Source organism: Apiospora marii (assembly GCF_038362585.1).
Source record: "Apiospora marii strain CBS 49790 chromosome Unknown utg000006l_segment0_segment0, whole genome shotgun sequence".
NCBI lineage: Eukaryota > Fungi > Ascomycota > Sordariomycetes > Amphisphaeriales > Apiosporaceae > Apiospora > Apiospora marii.
Genome location: NW_027117378.1, coordinates 1,864,229 through 1,881,592, shown reverse-complemented (window position 1 = coordinate 1,881,592; position 17,364 = coordinate 1,864,229). Strand labels below are relative to the sequence as shown.

The window sequence follows — 17,364 nt, the reverse complement described above, 5'->3', positions numbered from 1 at the left end:
TCCCTTTCTTTGAAGTGCGACACAAAAGAGAAGCCACGTTTGATGATGCTCGCCATGAAGCTGTCAATTAGCTGAACAACGCATTCCATTCCATTGAGGTGTGGTAGCAGCAGCGAACAAAGGCGACACAATGCAGCTTGTTGGACTGCATAATGCGCACAATGAGTATTCTGTGCCTCTCGAGGAAAACATGGGCATTGTGCTTGGGACCCCTGCTAAAAGGTATCCCGAGTAAAACAATACTGGTGTTTTGCGCAGTGGCGATATATGTATGATGTTTATTCACCAGTAAGGAGAAGCACCTGACATGTGCAGTATCAATTCGACTCGATCCCAACACGCAAGCTGTTATCAATTATATCGCACCGCACAGCCATTCCATTATCAAACTGTCAACCATGGGCGTCTCCGCGATCAAACTTGTGAATGGGACTGCGGAGCACATAATCCACGACAACCTTCATGATCTGTCTAACGTCAGCAAGGCAGCGCGTGAGTTTCTGGTGACATGCTATGTCAGTAAGAAGCATGGGAGGCCATTTGGCGGCGGCGAGTGTTGCGATGAGAACATGAAAGATGCTAAACTTGCAACCCAGCATATGGGCGTCAGGATAGGAGATGGGATCTCGTCGGAACGGCAGTGGGCTCAATTTCTACAAGGCTGTATTACTCGAGAGCCAGAGGTGTCTATCCGCTTCATTGTACCGGGTTTTGGATGAGGTGATAAAGTGTAGCTAGGGTTCTCTCCCTGGCTGCTGCAAAACACCCTTTTGTCTACATTGCCTTTGTATTCATCCCCTACTAACAACCCAATCCTTATAGAATGGTTAACAGGACGGCTGGCAGGACGGAGCAATTCAAGCATAGATCTATAGACTTCAAGATTTGAAGATAATAATGCAAAAGCTTAACAGGTAAAACTTGTATCCAAGAATAGTGCTGCGAAACAACTACTCGAGAGCTCCACCACTTTCCACCTGACATATCGGCACGAAGAAACTGGCTTTCTGCCTAGAATTCCAGATATCCCACAGTTATATTAGACTACGTCTTGCATCAATGATTAGGCCTGTTGAAACTTGCCTTAGTAAACGTCATTGAGGCTAAATCATCGACAATTGTAGCCATTTAGTCCTGAACGAACCAAAAAGAACTCTTCTTCCGACTTGCTCAGATCCAGCCTTGGGAAAGCCTCGCAGACCAGGAAACGAACCTGGTATATTCGAGCCACAATGCAGCAAGGGCACGGCCTCGGCCACAGCCAGCAGCGGCAGCCTGACCCATTCTTCGAATACCGCCTAGAAAGGCGAGAGAGGCGGCGGTCCTACATCTTCCGCCACCAGGCCACCCTCTCCTTCCTCTTCGCCCTGGCCGCCCTCGTCCAATCCCTGGGCTCCCTGGTCTACCTCGCAAGTTGCCGCTGCTACCCTGTGCCCCTGGCGGCCTATCTGGCCGGCAACATCGTCTACGTCGTCCTGTTCGTCGTCTACGTCGCGTTCTGGCTGTGGAGCCGGCGGCACGCGGCCTACGCGCACCGGGACCCGTCCCCGCGGCGCTGGTGGCGGCTGTACAACGCCTCCGGCGAGCCCGCAGAACGGCCACAACAGCCACAGTCGATGAGTAGGGGGGTACACCGGGAAGGGCCGGGGATCGAAGATGATACTGAGTCTTTACCGGTGAGACATCCCGAGCCCGCGGACCTGGGTCGTGGACTTTCGGCCCGGGACCTGCCGGTGCCGAAGGCTAAGCATGAGTGAGGAGCGTACTGTACTGTATAGATACAGTACAGTACTTGCAGCCAAAGAAAAGGGGGGAAGGCTTGGTGTCCCCCCTTTTCCCCGCAATTCCACTTAGATCGATCGACAAGTAAAGAGTGGTCAGCCCGGCCCAATGTTACTGCATACTTCCGGGTGTTCGTCCGTCGGGCCCAGTTATCGTGGTACTGTAGTGGTACGTGGGCGGGAATAGTGGTAGAAAAGGGGTCGGCAGCAAGTGAATGATTGGGTAGGTCTAGAATTAGTTGCTTGGCTGCTGTAATCAAAGGCCCAAATGCTGTAGCATACTGTACCACAGACTGTAAACTCTTGTCGGGTATCATTGCCATGTGTTTGTTGGAAATAATCATGAACGAGTCACCGCTGTAAACTCTAACAGGCCAGCCCGAGTCGTGTCTCCCTCCCTCCCTTCGGGCAAAATTAGTGTCTGGGCGAGGGTTGCTGCCTGCTGATTGTGACGTTCATACACCGTAGACTTGCCGTCATTGATGGTACTGGCTCTTCGAAACTGAAAGTGGAACAGTGTGGCACAGCATGCAGGACAAGATCTGGTTCGGACAGATGCAACGTGGCTTGACGGGAGGGCTATGTATCATTCCATTACTAGCTTACAAGGCTGCCGCGTACGTGGGTTTTGAGGTGTGTTCAAGTTAGTCACCTCCAATATGGCTATACCACTCTGTCCTCGCATCTTTTACGGACTCGCACCAAGTTTTTGGCTGTACACTGCAGAAACTGCTGTGACATGAAGTTGTCTTCCTATCAATTCGCCTGTGATAAGTGGTTGAATGGTACTTCTCCGTGGCTACGATGGTATCGATGCCTGGCCGCCTGGACCACCACAAGGCAACCACCTCTACTGGTTCAACTTAGCCGGGCCTTGCAGCCAGCTAGCTTGCGGGTTCTCTCTATCCGCATCATCGAGAGGCGGAGGCGTTGGTCCAGAAGTCTATCTTGCAGAGATCGGAGATTAACACGCGTCGACCGCTTCACACTATGAGAGGGAGCCATATTGGACAATCGACGGTCTTCTAGATCGGTTCTCGCTCGTGAGTAAAGGTTGCTCTTGCGTGCTAGGAATACTGTACAGTAGTAGTAGAGGACAGATCTTTCTATAAGAGGGTCCAGTCGGACTTGAATCAGGAAAGGACCTAAGGAATCGTGGGATGGACCTTGCCGCCCAACGTACATTGAAACGACTCGCTCGTTTCTGCTGAATTGAAACCGAATAGCAGTTGAAACGAGCGTGTCTATATGTTGATTACCTCCTTTGCTCAGTGAGAGCGCCCGGTGGGTGAGGATTCGAGGAAATGGCATGAAAGGCATCGTGGGGTCCGGACCATCTCCGATTCGATTGCATAAACATGTCATATTACCAGCTAACTGTCCAAGGGGACACCCCAGGCAGCCAGGCGGCAATCGAGCCCAGCGGCAGCAAGGCGCCAAGCGCCCGCCTCAAAGTCAATTACTCAACGGCCGCCTACTTACACACATAAGATTGAACCGGCCTCGCTTTTGACGTGCGTCTGACGCGCGACCAGTCGTCCGGATACCAGCGATCCCCCACGATACGGGCAGCCACTAGCGGGCGCCCTACCATCACTCGGCCGCATGCCCGCCAACGGTTTTTTTTTTTTTTTTTCGTGGTCGGCAATTGAACGTTTGTCAATGCATTGACAGCGTGTGCTAAGCCAGGTTCCCCACCCCAGACTGAGCCGCAGAGCAGGGGTCCTCCCTACTGCAACACCGACAGCCGATTGCCCGTCCAAACCCTGGCCCCCATGATGAGAGTGGTACTCCCTGCCTATGGCCATTTTGCCCGCCATTGAGGACACACTTGCCGCTACCTACATACCAAGGCAACACAGCGAACGGAGTTCTCGGTATCGGGATGATACTGAATAACCAAGAAATCCCCAGCGGGAGCGGGGATGGATTGCCACCCTTGTTTCTAGAATCCTTGGCCGAAGCCGACGCCTCTGATAAATTCCTAGGAAACGGACCATCCAAGTTACATCGCGCGATCAATTAATCAAGCACAAGACCACTTCCGCACTTTCCCCCTCAAAGTCTAATTCCAAGTCGTGCCCGGTTTCTTCACCCTAGACCAGGTACCGTATCGTATATATTGCCCCCCTATCGACGGTGGGCGGTAATTTAGAAAGAGAGAGCCGTTCCATGCCTTGAGGTACATAAAGGATGCCACGCCAGTAGCCACGCCTCCCCGAACATCTCACCACCGAATCCTCATCCGAAAGTCAACTGCGCATCCTCTTGTCATCGCTGCAGGAACAGAGTCAATCGCCAAGCCAAACCCAATCGCAAAACCCCGGTGACTTCGCCGACAGCCCTATTGAACAACACACGAGTGACTCCTGGCCCGTCTCGTCGTCTGGACCTGCATATCCTGGGACCTGGTTTTCCTGTTGCTCGTTGCCCTAGCCGCCATTACCTACTCGTCGGTCTTCAGCCAAGCCGCCCAAAAGGCCATCCGACTCTTCATAGCCCGGACTACGAAGTCCATCGCTCTGCAAACGCTGTACCTGGGAGACTAAGCGGCCGAAAAGCGCAGCCATCATGGACGCCTCTACGAATCAACAGCAACCTGAACAAAGGGCCGGCGGCATGGCGCCGACCCGCGGCTTCCAAAGCTCGCGGCCGTTCCAATTTCAACCGCTGAGCATCAACACCAGCGGCGAGGCCAAGTCCACCTCGATGCACTCCGCATCCTCTTCCATTTCCTCCTGTGCCTCGTCGGCGGCGGACTCGACCTTTTCCTCGCTGCCGACCTCGCCGACCTCGCCCACCACGGCGCAGCTATCGCCACCCGCCTCCTCTCTGGGCTCATCTACCACCCACCCCAGCACCAGCACCACCCACATCCACAAAGCGCCCGACGGAAGCCTCCTGATGAACCGCGACTACCAGAGTCCCAGCAGTCCCCCCGGCGAGGGCTTCCTCGACCCCCGGGCGACGACGACGACGACACGGGGGTCGTCGTCGTCAGGCCTCGTCCGCGGGTCGCGCGCTTCGACCACCGGCAGCGTGCAAGTGGCGCGCCTGCACATGAACATGCAGGTCAGCGGGGGCGCCGAGCTAAACATGCACGTCCGCGGCAACGTCGACATGATCGTCATTCAGCCCCCGGCAAGACAGCACAGGGGTACGAGGAGATGAGGCATGAAGCATGAAGAAGAGTACGAATTTACGAATAACAATAGCAAGATGAGAAGTAAACCCACCAGTGGTCGCTGTCAGGGCGCGCGAAGACCCAACCACCGTTGGAATAGAGGGACAAGGAACCTGTAAAAGACCGGAGCTCATAGCCCATAGCTATGGCCAATCGGATTACCATATCCCCCACCACTCTTTCCTCATGCGGACATTGTCAATGACACCCACCTCGAACCCAATCTTGGATTATTCGATGGATATTCACAATGTAACTCGCATCGGCACGGCACACACACACACACATTCCACTGCGTCTGAGCCACAGTCCAGAACACAGTCGCCGACCGAAACCAGCACATCCGTGTGATGAAAACCCGGAAGGTATCCGACGGATTGCTTCCTTGTTTGAGTGGCAGCCCATCGGGAAAGAACAGGCTGGGGAATGAAACGCTGTGATGGGGAGCGAACAGGTTTGGGGTGAACAGTGGGTGCGCGATAACAGGGTGCCGGGTCCGGCCTACCCTGTATTGATTTGGGGCTCAGTTAGGTAGCTTTCACTCAGGGCACGAGTCAGCGACCCCAGGCAGGCCTGTATTCCGCGGCAAGACCGCCTGAATTAGGGCCCTGTTCTGGACTGTGACCCCGGTAAACTCATCGGAAACTACGATTTGCATAGGTATATAGCAATGAAGTCACGATTGAAAGTCAGTATGTGACTACATAACGCTCAGTGGGATCGAGGTATACTTATACGGAGTGAGTGGATTTAGGTTAGAGGGATCCCGCGCCGCTGCCCCGTATTGTTAGCGCACCTGGCCCCGTACCTGCACGTTGGGGTATCATTGTGATTGCTCGTCACAGTCCCATTGCAGCATTCCTTGTCAAATTGGCGAACGAATAACTATGGAATGAGAAGGTTCTCCGTTCAATCGGATCGGATGATGCTCGTCAAATTATGTTTTCTCACATGCATCTCTCATCACATCAATTCGCGGCTCTGCCGGTTGGAGATTGACCGTCGAACATGAGGTTTTCGAATCAGTTGACTTGCATCCTTTTGGTGTTAGAACATATGCAACTTAGCACGCATTAATCTACTCGTGGGACGGAAGTGGTGCGAGATTTACCCGTCACTTCTATCGCATTAGCCTGCCAATTGAATGCTGTATTCTAGCTGTCTATCCGTTTGTTTCAGGGACTTGATCGAAGCTCTAGCCAGTGGAATGAGATGAAGCCGTATAAATGAACGAGTTAGGTATGTTACAAGATGGTGTTCCAAATATACATCCCAAATAATAAGGTCGTGACTTGGTATAATATTCCGTCTTTTTCGTCCTTCCATGCCCTTAGGCCATATCGTCGCCTTTCCCGTAGTTCGACCGGTTCTCCACCGTGACCTGCACAGTCTTGGTGATCCTGGCCGGCACCGCGGGCACGACCCCCTGCAGGATGTACTCCTCCGAATTATTATCGAGAGCCACCGTAGAGACCTCATTCTTCGACTTGCCCCCTTTGCAGGTGCACGACGTATTGCAGTCGTTGCCAGCGAACCCATGCCGGCCCGCACCGTCGTCCGCGCCGCAGTCAAACATCTCGAACCTACCGCTCTCCTCGGCCTTCATCAAGGTCCGCCGCCGGTGTCCGCCAAAAGTCGAGGCCCGGGGCCTCCCGTTACCGTAGCCGGAGCTCTGACCATAGTAGCGCTGGCGGCTTGACTTGCCGCCGCCGCCGCCCCGGTGCGCCGACGAGAGGTCGAGGATCTTCTTGAAGAGCGGCTTGAGGCAGGGGATCGAGCCGGCGATCATGGCGACGGTGATCTCGACGGTGGTCCAGATGGTGATGTCGGCGCTGTCGAAGAGCAGGTCGCCGTACTTGCCGTAGTTGGAGAGGTAGGCCATCTTGGCGATGGCGGCGGCCGTGGCGCTGGGGCGCGGCGGGTTAGCAAGAAACGACAGACCGGTATAGGATTGGGCTTGGGGGGTTAGGGAGAAGAGGGTGCTTACAAGATGCCCAGTGAGAGGATGCCGATGATGGCGGATTTGGCTTTCCAGTTCAGCTGGACGTTGATCAACATGGAGATGGGTAGCAGGGCAAATATCAGGTCTGTCGAGGCTGAAAGAATCGAATTGAAATCTAAATGCGTTGGATTCACGATGAGCACCTATGAATAGCCTACATTGTCGGACGATTTACTTACAGGTAGCAATCTTGAGATTCCGCGCTGGAATGCATTGACCGCCCGGAACTGTGTTGTCCCAGTTGAAGCTAAGGGGGCGACATTGGAAGAAAACCGTCACTATAGATTGAGAATCCGGTGAGTAACAATCAACAGCGATTGGCAGTAATGAAGACCTACAGAAGCCCGCAGCCGAAGACAGAACAGTAAACACTATGACGAACTGAATAAAGACCCGGTAATTCCTCGTCGGCGCCAGCCGCAGCAAGAACACGCCCACGCTCACCTTGGTCAGCGTGAGCGCGACCAGGCACATAGGCTGCGTGGCGAAGTTGAGGTGCAGCCCAATGGGTATGTGATCGGGGGGCTGTATGTACTGCAAGTGCCGCCCGGCGCCGTAGTGGACCTCGGGCACGATGAGCATCATCTCGGCGAAGAGCAGCGCCATGGCCGCGGCGACGAAGAAGTCGTCCCAGCCCAGCTGCCGCACCAGGCGCAGGCGCACCCAGAGCCGCAGCAGCACGACGCTGAGGGTGGCGCCGACGAGGGTGCCGGTCACGGCCAGGATCTCGGGGCCCCGGTTGACGTCGGGAGGAGGTGAGGGGAGGGACGCCGGGTCCATGGTCGGAATGGGATGGGCAGTAGACACGCTAAGTCAAGCAGTAAGGGGGACGCCGACGGGACTAGTATAGCAGCTAGTGTGCGAGATGGGGCCAGATGCGTTCGACTCCCGCACACAGTAACACTTCGGAGATCATCCAAACTAAACTTTGAAAGGGGGAGAAATATGGGAACGGAACACTGCGGGGCATATATGTTTAGTGGCCTCATGGTCGCCCCTGATCTGGACATACGAGACGAACATCTAAGGGATTCACCTGGTATAATGCTGGTACGTTACCAGGTTACAGCCATATTCCAGCGTCGCAGGACGAGGTGACAATATAGGAGCGCTATCACCGTACCTGCATGTGACGGCCGCCGCCACACCTGCGAGCCCAGCAGCCCAGTCTGCTGCTAACCCCATCCGACCAGCTGTTCGCACAAGGCCACTCCTTTACATGGGAAAGGGGAGGCTGTCGCCTATGTAGTAGTGTCCCTAATGGCACCGTGTTTCTCTTCGGGTCTGTCACCCGAAAGGTGACGCTGCCCTCCGTCCAATTACCCAAGATCCTGCGATGCTGCGTCACGTGAGGTCCCGAGCAGCTGGGCCTGCCGTATTCGGATTTCGGCAGGGCACTGTGGTAGTGGCTGGCCGACTTCTGGCGTCTTCCAGGGGTAATGGCGAGGAGAAATTGCCCATCTGGGAAAGCCGAAATTCCTGGTCTTTGGACATCTCTCCATGCTTCGCATCTGTCATTCGAACACTTAGCATCTTACACTTGTCCTCGATCGCCATGCCAGCGCCGACAGAGATATGCGAAAAGGGCACCGAATCGTGATTCCAGCTCGTCAAAGGCAGATCAACGTTTTCCGAAAGATTTCCCCTCCCGGACCTTTCCACCTTTCCAATTGCCAAGTCTTGCCCACTCGGCATGGCGGGTGCTAGAATTCTGCCGCAGCTCTTGGCCGCATGTTCGTGCAGGTTCGCCGTCCCTGGTTGGCCACTGCAGGAATATTGCAATGTGTTGTCGCATCCTGGCTAATGTCGCTTGATATGCTCAAGTGCGGCACAGCGGGCGGACATGACACCTGCCCGACTGAAATCCTTAATTCATCCATTCGCACGCAATGCGATCCTGCGACGACACAGCGAGCCATTCCTTCTCCTTGCTCTGGCAACTTCCGGTTGAAGGAACTGTCGAAGCCCATGGCCACAGCTCTTCGACTGCCAAGCTCTTCATCAAGATGCCGCGACACCAGCAGGGGATCCGCCAAAGTTGTCGTTCAGCTCTGCGACCCATGTCCTCCCCGTCTGGGCTGTGAGACGGATTGCCGCTGCAGAACAATGCGACCTCCCTCATTCGACCTACACATTCATCGCCTCGATGCTGTCGAAAAGAAGAGAGAAGAAGAGGAAAGTGTTACGAGATGGCGTCGCATTGCAGTAATATGCCTGCGCATTGAACCCCTGTCATGTGTTCTGGAACTCTGCGGCTGCTGGCTTGCGAGAAGGCTTTCAGCGGCAGCGACCGATGAGCACCCGAGCCAATCGAGAGGTATCGCTTTGTTCGTTTCTCCATTGATTTCTTCCCGAAACTCCGCCCGGCTTGCCGTAGTTTTGTCTCATTCTGAAAGATTGTCGCCGGTGCGTCCCTATTGGGCGACTTGCAGGCGTGGGATGGGAGGGCACTTGGCGAGACCCGGTTCCCCCACCCCTGCAAACGAGACACTCGCGGAGCTACTACGTTCTGTCGATACTATCACGGGTCCAAAGTGGCAAAGCACTCTGCAATTTGGCAAATGCTTCCGGGCCGTACCCAAGCTGTCGGGTCTCTCTCATTTACGGCTTTTCTTGAGGAATAGATAATGAACCTCCTGCAGTCGGTTCCTGTAACCAACTGTCTCTTGTGATCGGCACCTCCCACCCCTTTCTCTCTTTCCCCCTACCCCCTACCTCTTCGATCTGTGGTCAAGTGTTGTCCCCTCTGGTCAGCCAATATCCTTCACGTTCGTTCCATTACAAGCCCAGAAGTCGCCAATATGCGGGCGTCGGTAATTGCCGCCTGCCTGGCAGCCACCCTGGCCAACGTGGCCTCGGGCGCCGCCATCTCCAAGCACGAGCTGCTCGATGCCTCCAACGACCACGAGTCGGCCAAGGAGCCGCTCAAGAAGCGCATTGCGGAGATCCAGCAGGGCCTGCTCGACGAGCTCCGCAGCCGGGGGCCGGACGCTGCGTGCAATCTCGACAAGGTGGTCTACCGTCGCGAATAGTAAGCTTGTTACTTGCTCTACATTATCCCCATATCGGAGATGTCCTATGGCTTACCCATTTTGATCTTGCAGTGGTGATCTCACCAGAGAGGAGAGGCTGGACTATGTCAGGGCCATGCAATGCATGATGGACGCGCCCGCCAAGACGCCCGCGTCTGTCTCGCCAGGTGCAAAGAACCGCGTACGTTGCTACCGATACCCCCTATCTATGCTGGGCAAACGCCTGCTGACTAGTTGGCTTCATCAAGTTCGACGACTTTGTCGTGACTCACATCCAGCAAACGTTCACGGCGCACTACAGCGGCAACTTCCAAGCTTGGCACCGTTGGTTCATGCACAGCTGGGAGAAGGCGCTGAGAGAGGAGTGTGGCTACAAGGGCTACCAACCGGTCAATACCCCGTAACCTGGCGGTGATCATTGATGGGAAAACAAGAGACTAACGTGAAGCAGTATTGGGACTGGGCCAAATACGCCGAGGCCCCGCAAGACTCGCCCATCTTCAACGGCGAAGACGACAGCATGGGCGGCAACGGCGAATACCTGCCCGACTTCCCCAACTCCGTCATCGTGCTCCCCGAGGGGGTCACTGGGGACGACATCGAGCTCCCCCGGGGCGTTGGGGGCGGACGGGTCACCAAGGGGCCCTTTGCCAACATGTCGGTCAACCTGGGGCCCTACGGCGGCCTGCACGATACCGCTCCTAACCCGCAAGCCGATGGGCTGGGGTACAACCCCCGGCCTCTGAAGCGGGATGTTGGTCCTGCCATGAACATGCGCTATGCCAACGCTAGTACTGTCTGGAGTAAGCTCGATGACCTTTGGTATTTCTACTGAATCCGAGAAACCGGCTGACAGGGCTTGTAGATCTCCTGCAGAAACCCAATATCAAGGAATACCGTTTGTTGCTCGAGGGTCCATTCAACACCGGCGAGATTGGCCCACACGGTGGCGGCCACTACACCATCAAGTGAGCTAGCCCCTTCTTACGTGTATCCCGCGTGCCCCGAGCTTTACTGACCTAGTCTCCTTAGCGGCGACCCTGGCGGTGATTTCGTAAGTTTTGTATCCCAGGGCCTCGAACGAAGGCATAACCGGGCAAGAAAAGGATTCTGACATAAAATCCATAGTGGACTGCCCCGGCTGAACCAGCCTTTTACCTACACCATGGAATGATGGATCGCATGTGGTCACTGTGGTAAGTAAAGGGTCACCCCTATGTGACCATAGCCTGTCATACCACAAGCAAGACTGACACTTTGCTCCGATCCAGGCAAGCCATCGACCCAGAAACTCGCCATGTCGACCTGGATGCCGGCGCGTACGGCCACAGAACGGTAAGCCTCGCGAATTAACCGAGCCCCTATGACGTGTTCTCCATCGTCGACTCTCTACCATCTGTGGAGATTGGATTTTGGTTTCCCCCTTTACATGAGCAACGGGCTGACTCAAAACCCCGGAACCACAGTGGAACAACGAGCCCCCGTCTCCCTTGACGTCTTTGGATGACAGCATCGATATGGGTTACGTTGGCGAGGGGTCGGTTATCCGCGACCAGATGAGCACGATCGATGGACCCCATTGCTATTTGTACGTGTAACAGTTGCATGTCTGCGTACATAGCAGTCTGGCTTGTATCGAGACTTGTGAGAAACACGTGTTGTGTCTGGTAGAGGTAATATATAAATTGTCGTATCTGTATATACAATACGATATAAGAATACTTCTAATAACAACTACGCACCCGTCTATCAATGCTGGTAGATTTGCTTTATGCGTTTACACGCCGTGAACTGCAAAGTAGGACGAGGCATCGAGCCCTATTCATGTATGCTCGAGGTCTGAGTTGCAGAGGCACGTATATGGATGGCTTGCTCATTTATGCGTATATTTGGAATTGTGCCTATTGGTTCACTCCCACGCATTCGCCCATGGAAAAACTCCTTATTGCCGACAAAACTTGACCTTTCATGCAGATGAACACGCACATAAAATTCGAGATTTCAAATCCACTGGTTCTGCTGCAAATATTGTATAGGGTTTCTTCAGAGAAGATTGGCAAAGGGGCTTTTCGTAAACGACCTTGTTTCCCCTGCGGTAGACGGCTTCGTAGTCAGTCGAGTTATGAGAAGCACTCCAGACTTGATAGTAACAATGTCTGATTAGTATACACCGTGAAGTGTCTACGCCCTCTCTAATATCAACTTCCTCTTATCATGCATATCTAGGTAAATCACGCCAGTTAAGAATGAGGAATGAGAACTTAACTTTAGAAAGAAATGTAGCCAACCCCAAGAGTTGACCACGTCCGCTAGACGAAACTGAAGCAACTCGAAAGTGTGGTGGTCGTCCCCCACCACGACTCTGAACCCATCAATCATGATTTGTCTTCAGAGCTGTCAATTGTCTTTTGCCCATCGACTTCACGAGAGTCAAAAAAGGTGGTTGGGCTTGGATATCACGCCAAAAAGTAAGCCATCACGAGGTGATGGTTTTATGCCCACTACTGGAATCGAACCAGTGATCTCATCATTGCCTAGGATCGTGAAGAGTCACGATGTTATAGTACTAGTGATGCGCTTTACCACTAAGCCAAGCGGGCAGTGTCGTCTGAATACTGCGATGGGTGACGAATGGCTTATGATTATTTACATTATAGTAACTAATTTCGCTAAGCAGTCAACCTTGGCGATGATTTATTTGAGGTTTGATATAAAACAAGAGAAACACGAATTTTGCATGGAGGCCATAGAGAAATAAACCTTTGCAGCCCATACCAGTCTCATTCCGCCCACTACGCCCCATTTGAGCTGGTGATCCTTACTAACTGTTCGCAACTGCACTTGGACAATAGGCGGCTTCCTCGAAACATACCAGAGACCCCGAGTCGCAAGTCAAGTCGTTAGGGTACCTATGAGGACGACTGACCCATCCATTGCTGGCGTGGGTAGCTACAGTCATGGTGATGGGCTATGTTCCGAAACCACCTGTTTGGGACGGCGATAGAGCAGGCGCCTATGCAGTCAGAAATGTACGAAACTCACGGCCTGGCTTGAGAAATACAGAGTCGGGATCAAGGGGCATCGCTTCATGGAGGCTGATTTGGGTGCCGGAAACCGCAGGTCCCATGATTGACAGAACATGATCGGAGACAACTCGGAAGAAGCCTATCAAAGTTCCACTTCCATGCCGGGGTTCACCGTTGTGATCGGAGAAAGCCGAGGATGAGCGGGATAGAGCCGACTTGAGCCATGCCCGAATCCACCGCGGCTGGTGCATGAGTTACTATTGACTTCTGCGAATTGCGTTAATAAGAGAAATACTTATATGCAATGTTTACTTGGTGGAACCGAGGCTGACTCGAGAAGAAAACCGGCCCGGGTGCGTGCTAAAAGTGGAAGCTGTATCTCCAGATGCAGTCCCAATGATCAACAGATCAGGATATGGTTAGTCTTTCCTTACTCATCGTAGTCGCTGCTGTTGCGCTATCGAATCCACAGGCCCCAGTCCCACAGAACGACGGTAGTTGTATCAATTGTTGATCATCCCAACTGCCGAGATGGGGGATTTTCTCATCTCACTCCAGGCGCGCGGCCACGACGACTGTTATCTCTTGCTACTGGTGTTACTGGCACAGCGTCGGGCCGTCTCTGCTCTAGTGAAATGAACGTAATAGTACACACGCACTTAAGAGTGAAAGGCAGCATTGTCAACAACAAAAAGCTGCTAACAGACAATTTCGGGGGAGTGTGGGCAGATCATGGGCGCGTAGGCAATGGCCCGATAGCCGGGATGGAATCTTGCGCTCGCTCTGGGGACGACGCAAAGTCACATCAGATACCACAGGGATTTCAGAAAGTACCAAGGAAAGCCCTGCCGTCTGGGGAGTTGCAGGTCATCTCGCTTCCGTAAGCTAGGGGGTAGCAACGGGCGCTTTTTCCTACACTAAGATGCAAAAGACGCAGTTGGGCGGACGAGAGAGGAAAGATGGATCTGTTTGTAAGAGAGATTCGGATTTGGGGTATGGGATAAGCCGGTTCGGCCGGTTTGAGTGCCCTTCTTTCCTTCCTTTGCTTCTTTTTTCTCCGATGGGCAGTTCCGCGAGGAAGCGAGGAGCAAGGAACAAGGAACAGGAGGAAGAGCGAGAGCCAGGCTGCAGCAGCGCTGGAGCGTGCGGGATCGTGATTGGGGAAAAGAGTGGTCGGTTTCCCTGCTTTCATCGACCCTTGGCGCTGAGTATGCATCCTAATTGGCATGCATGCAGTAAGACGACCGTTATTGGCCGTTGGGATGGCAGGCCCGGCAGTCAAGGAAGATTACCCCTGGACCAAGCATAGGCGAGCAGTAAGGCGAGTACTGAGGTCGAGGTGAGCTGAGCTAGCGAGTTCTAGCCTCTGGACCAAGAAACCCCTGTTTGATGCAGTTCGTCTGTGTGCCCGGATGATCCTCCGTTCCTCGTCTCAAGGTTCGCAGAAACCAAGGGTGGCTTCCATGGTAATAGGGGTCAGTGACGTAAGGAAACGTACGTTTTCTCGAGGCCATCACGATCTGTAAGGCATTATCTTTGTTTTAATATTGTTGTTTCTTCTTGAATCGTATTCTCTCGTAGTTGGCTAGACTGACCCGAATCAACGGTGAGCCGGCCGTTCTCTGGAGTTCGCAACCAACTGTTCGTGGAACCAGGAACTGCCGACGGTTGGTTCCACTGCCGGCTTCCCGAGCTTTACCTAAGAGCTTAACACCTGAGTGATAAAAAAAAAAAGGAGATTCGCAGAATTTTTAGATTTTACAGAGATACAGGCATGGTTCCGGGTTCGAAGAGCTGTGTGGGCAGACAGCTGCGACCCACAGTGTGGGTCGGAGGTTTGGCCGAATAGAGAAGTGATGGGTTTTGTGCAGGGGGAAAAGGTCCGGCATGGGAAAGTCAGCACCGAAAAACGCCGGTTTGCTGACCTGTCGGCAGATCGATCACCACTGAAAAAACAGATCCCGCCCTGCCAATCTCTACTGGATTGGTAGCATTCTCCGCTAGAAGCTACCCACAGCCAGCCCCTATTTGTGGGCGCCTCCACTGGGCTGAGGCTACGCGATGATTGGTGGCTTGGGGGAGGTCTTGGCAATTCCCAATTGTCCGTTTTGGTGGTTTGCCCAGCAGTCCGAAAGAATCCGTCCGAGAATGAGAAAGCGCGGTTGACTCGCGAGTGCGCGCCGGCAAAGTCGAGATGACTTCATTTCGTCCGAGCTTCAATAGGTTCTGAAGACTGAGATGCAGGTTTGCATGCCACCAGGACCGTCGCAAGTTTCATGGCAATCAATGCCATCTGATCTGATACCGGACGAGCAGGTAGGAGGCAATGACGCACAAAGGTGGGTTGCATTCTCAATTTACCTGACAGCTAAGCGATGGAACTATCCGACCCCCCGACACGACAAAACACGCGCGTCGGGGCATTTAGGTAGGTACATGAATCAAGATGAACGCGAATCAAGCGAGGGGTAGGTGTGCATAGGTAGGGTTGCAATGTGACGAGTTAATTAAGTGATATATTATCTTCGTTGAGAGTTATGTAGCTCTACTAGTGCTTCTTCGCAGGCGCCCGCACGTCGTTCTCGCCGCTGACGGTGCTGGTACCGCCGGCCTCGGATTCGGACACGATCTTGGTCTTGACGATGCGACCGGTGGTGTCCATCCAGACGGCGGCGTAGATGTCGAGGCCGGGGTAGGGCAGGTAGTGGTAGCCCATCTCGTACTCGGTCTTGCCGTCAATGGTGATGGTGCGGTTGTGGCCGGTGAAGGTCATGTCGTCTTTGTAGAAGCCGACGTTGGTGCGGCTGATCTCATGGCCGTCGTTGTCGACGTGGCTGTCGTAAATGGTGCCGTTCTGGCCCAGGATGCGGTTCGCGTGCGTGTTGCCCGAGTAGTCGTTGGTCGAGTACAGGATCCCGTGCTGCATGTTGTAGTCGAGCGCCGTCAGGGCGCGCTTAGCGTTGCCCGTGGCCGAAGCGCTGGGCGCCGCGGACGACGAGGTGCTCGAGCCGGAACCGCTGCCGCTGCCACCGCCACCGGACTGGCCACCGCCGTTGCCGAGATCATCGGCGATGTCGCCAACAACGTCCTTGACGCCATTGCCGAGGGTGGCGATGATGGGGTTCAGGTCAATGGAACTGAGCACGTCGTCTACCATGGCGACGACGTTCTCGAGGCGCGCCTCCAGGTAGACCTTAGCGCTAACGTTCTGGATCGTGAGCTTAACGCGGTCGATCGACAGGTCAACGCCGGCGGTGAAATGCAGCAGATTCAGCACCTTGGCGTCCAGGTTGACCTTGGCCGTGATGTTGTCGACCTCGATGTCGATCTCGTCGACGGAGACGGAGGCATTCAGGCGCACATCCGGCTCCTCGGGCAGCCTGACGCCGCCCCCAGTGTTGCCCGTCTCGTAGATGGCCGAGTCGGGGTCACCGCGCTTGTGGAGGTCATAACCAATGTAGCCATCGTCGGCGGCCAGGATGAGGGTAATGAGAGACAGGAGGAAGATGAGGGCCAACGGCCTTAAGGAGAGTGATTGCATCTTGGGCGACAGTACTTTGACAAGTAGAATTGACGGTGATGACTGGGCTGACTTGGACGCTGGACCTGGATTTGACGTGCAGATACCAACGAGCAACAATCGTCGGTCGTGGGATGGGGGAGGGGGAGGCCACTACCTTAAAGGATGGCCGAGACGATGCGTCAGTCTAGCCGGTGGGCTTGCAAGGCGGGCATCGACCGGGGGCGCAGTGAGCGTGTGTTCTTCGCTGTTCCCTGACCCGGCGTCGATGCCATCCAATTTCCAATGGCCCCCGGAAATGTTATCTGATGTGACCAATCTTCCCAGTCTTCCCAGTTTCCAAGGCCATGCAATGCAATGCGGGCGCCTGGGTTCGGCGTGCAGGAAAAAGCGCAGGACTCGAACGAGCAGAGGACGTTGCCAAGACCCTCATAACAATATGCTTATATGGTACTGAAACAATAGCGCTGGCCCTAGGAGGCCATCGGCTGGAACGGCTGGACGTGGGTTGGGCCTAATCAGGTGCTCTCCCCGCTGCAAAACAGGGGCTCTAACGATGCCGACTGGCTGCGGCGGCATTAGCCTGTGCCTCCTAAGCTTCTAGCTTCCAGGGAGGTGGACGACCCATAACACATCGGACCTGCAAGAGCCAGAACGGCACCCAGGACACCGCCAGCAGAGCTTGCATTGTGCAATTTCCCCAAACTTGGAATTCCAGTTTCCATCGTCGTATCACTTGTTGCATTAGAAGCCACCTCCGCTCTGAGGACAAAAGTCGGTTGGGATGACGGCAGCTGGGCATGGATGTTCCCCTCTGGC

At 54.3% G+C, this 17,364-nt stretch overlaps 5 protein-coding genes across 5 annotated transcripts; 3 read left to right on the top strand and 2 right to left on the bottom strand.

The window, feature by feature from the left end:
• Positions 1-1,232: 1,232 nt before the first annotated feature.
• On the top strand, positions 1,233-1,757 carry PG985_010327 (uncharacterized protein; the record flags this gene model as incomplete). The annotated part of the gene is made up of 1 exon (XM_066830095.1): positions 1,233-1,757. The coding sequence occupies one exon, from the start codon at positions 1,233-1,235 to the stop codon at positions 1,755-1,757; it is 525 nt and encodes a 174-aa protein (XP_066682485.1).
• Positions 1,758-4,352: 2,595 nt separating this feature from the next.
• PG985_010326 (uncharacterized protein) lies at positions 4,353-4,952 on the top strand (the record flags this gene model as incomplete). The annotated part of the gene is made up of 1 exon (XM_066830094.1): positions 4,353-4,952. The coding sequence occupies one exon, from the start codon at positions 4,353-4,355 to the stop codon at positions 4,950-4,952; it is 600 nt and encodes a 199-aa protein (XP_066682484.1).
• A 1,343-nt stretch (positions 4,953-6,295) lies between these two features.
• PG985_010325 (uncharacterized protein) lies at positions 6,296-7,747 on the bottom strand (the record flags this gene model as incomplete). The annotated part of the gene is made up of 4 exons (XM_066830093.1): positions 6,296-6,872; positions 6,953-7,082; positions 7,147-7,245; positions 7,306-7,747. The coding sequence occupies 4 exons, from the start codon at positions 7,745-7,747 to the stop codon at positions 6,296-6,298; spliced, it is 1,248 nt and encodes a 415-aa protein (XP_066682483.1).
• Positions 7,748-9,768: 2,021 nt separating this feature from the next.
• PG985_010324 (uncharacterized protein) lies at positions 9,769-11,597 on the top strand (the record flags this gene model as incomplete). Its single annotated transcript, XM_066830092.1, has 9 exons — positions 9,769-9,998; positions 10,072-10,180; positions 10,278-10,388; positions 10,451-10,802; positions 10,865-10,967; positions 11,032-11,053; positions 11,128-11,195; positions 11,271-11,334; positions 11,466-11,597. 9 exons carry the CDS (start codon positions 9,769-9,771, stop codon positions 11,595-11,597), a joined length of 1,191 nt encoding a protein of 396 aa, XP_066682482.1.
• Positions 11,598-15,573: 3,976 nt separating this feature from the next.
• Positions 15,574-16,566, bottom strand: PG985_010323 (uncharacterized protein; the record flags this gene model as incomplete). The annotated part of the gene is made up of 1 exon (XM_066830091.1): positions 15,574-16,566. One exon carries the CDS (start codon positions 16,564-16,566, stop codon positions 15,574-15,576), a length of 993 nt encoding a protein of 330 aa, XP_066682481.1.
• Between the last annotated feature and the right edge of the window lie 798 nt (positions 16,567-17,364).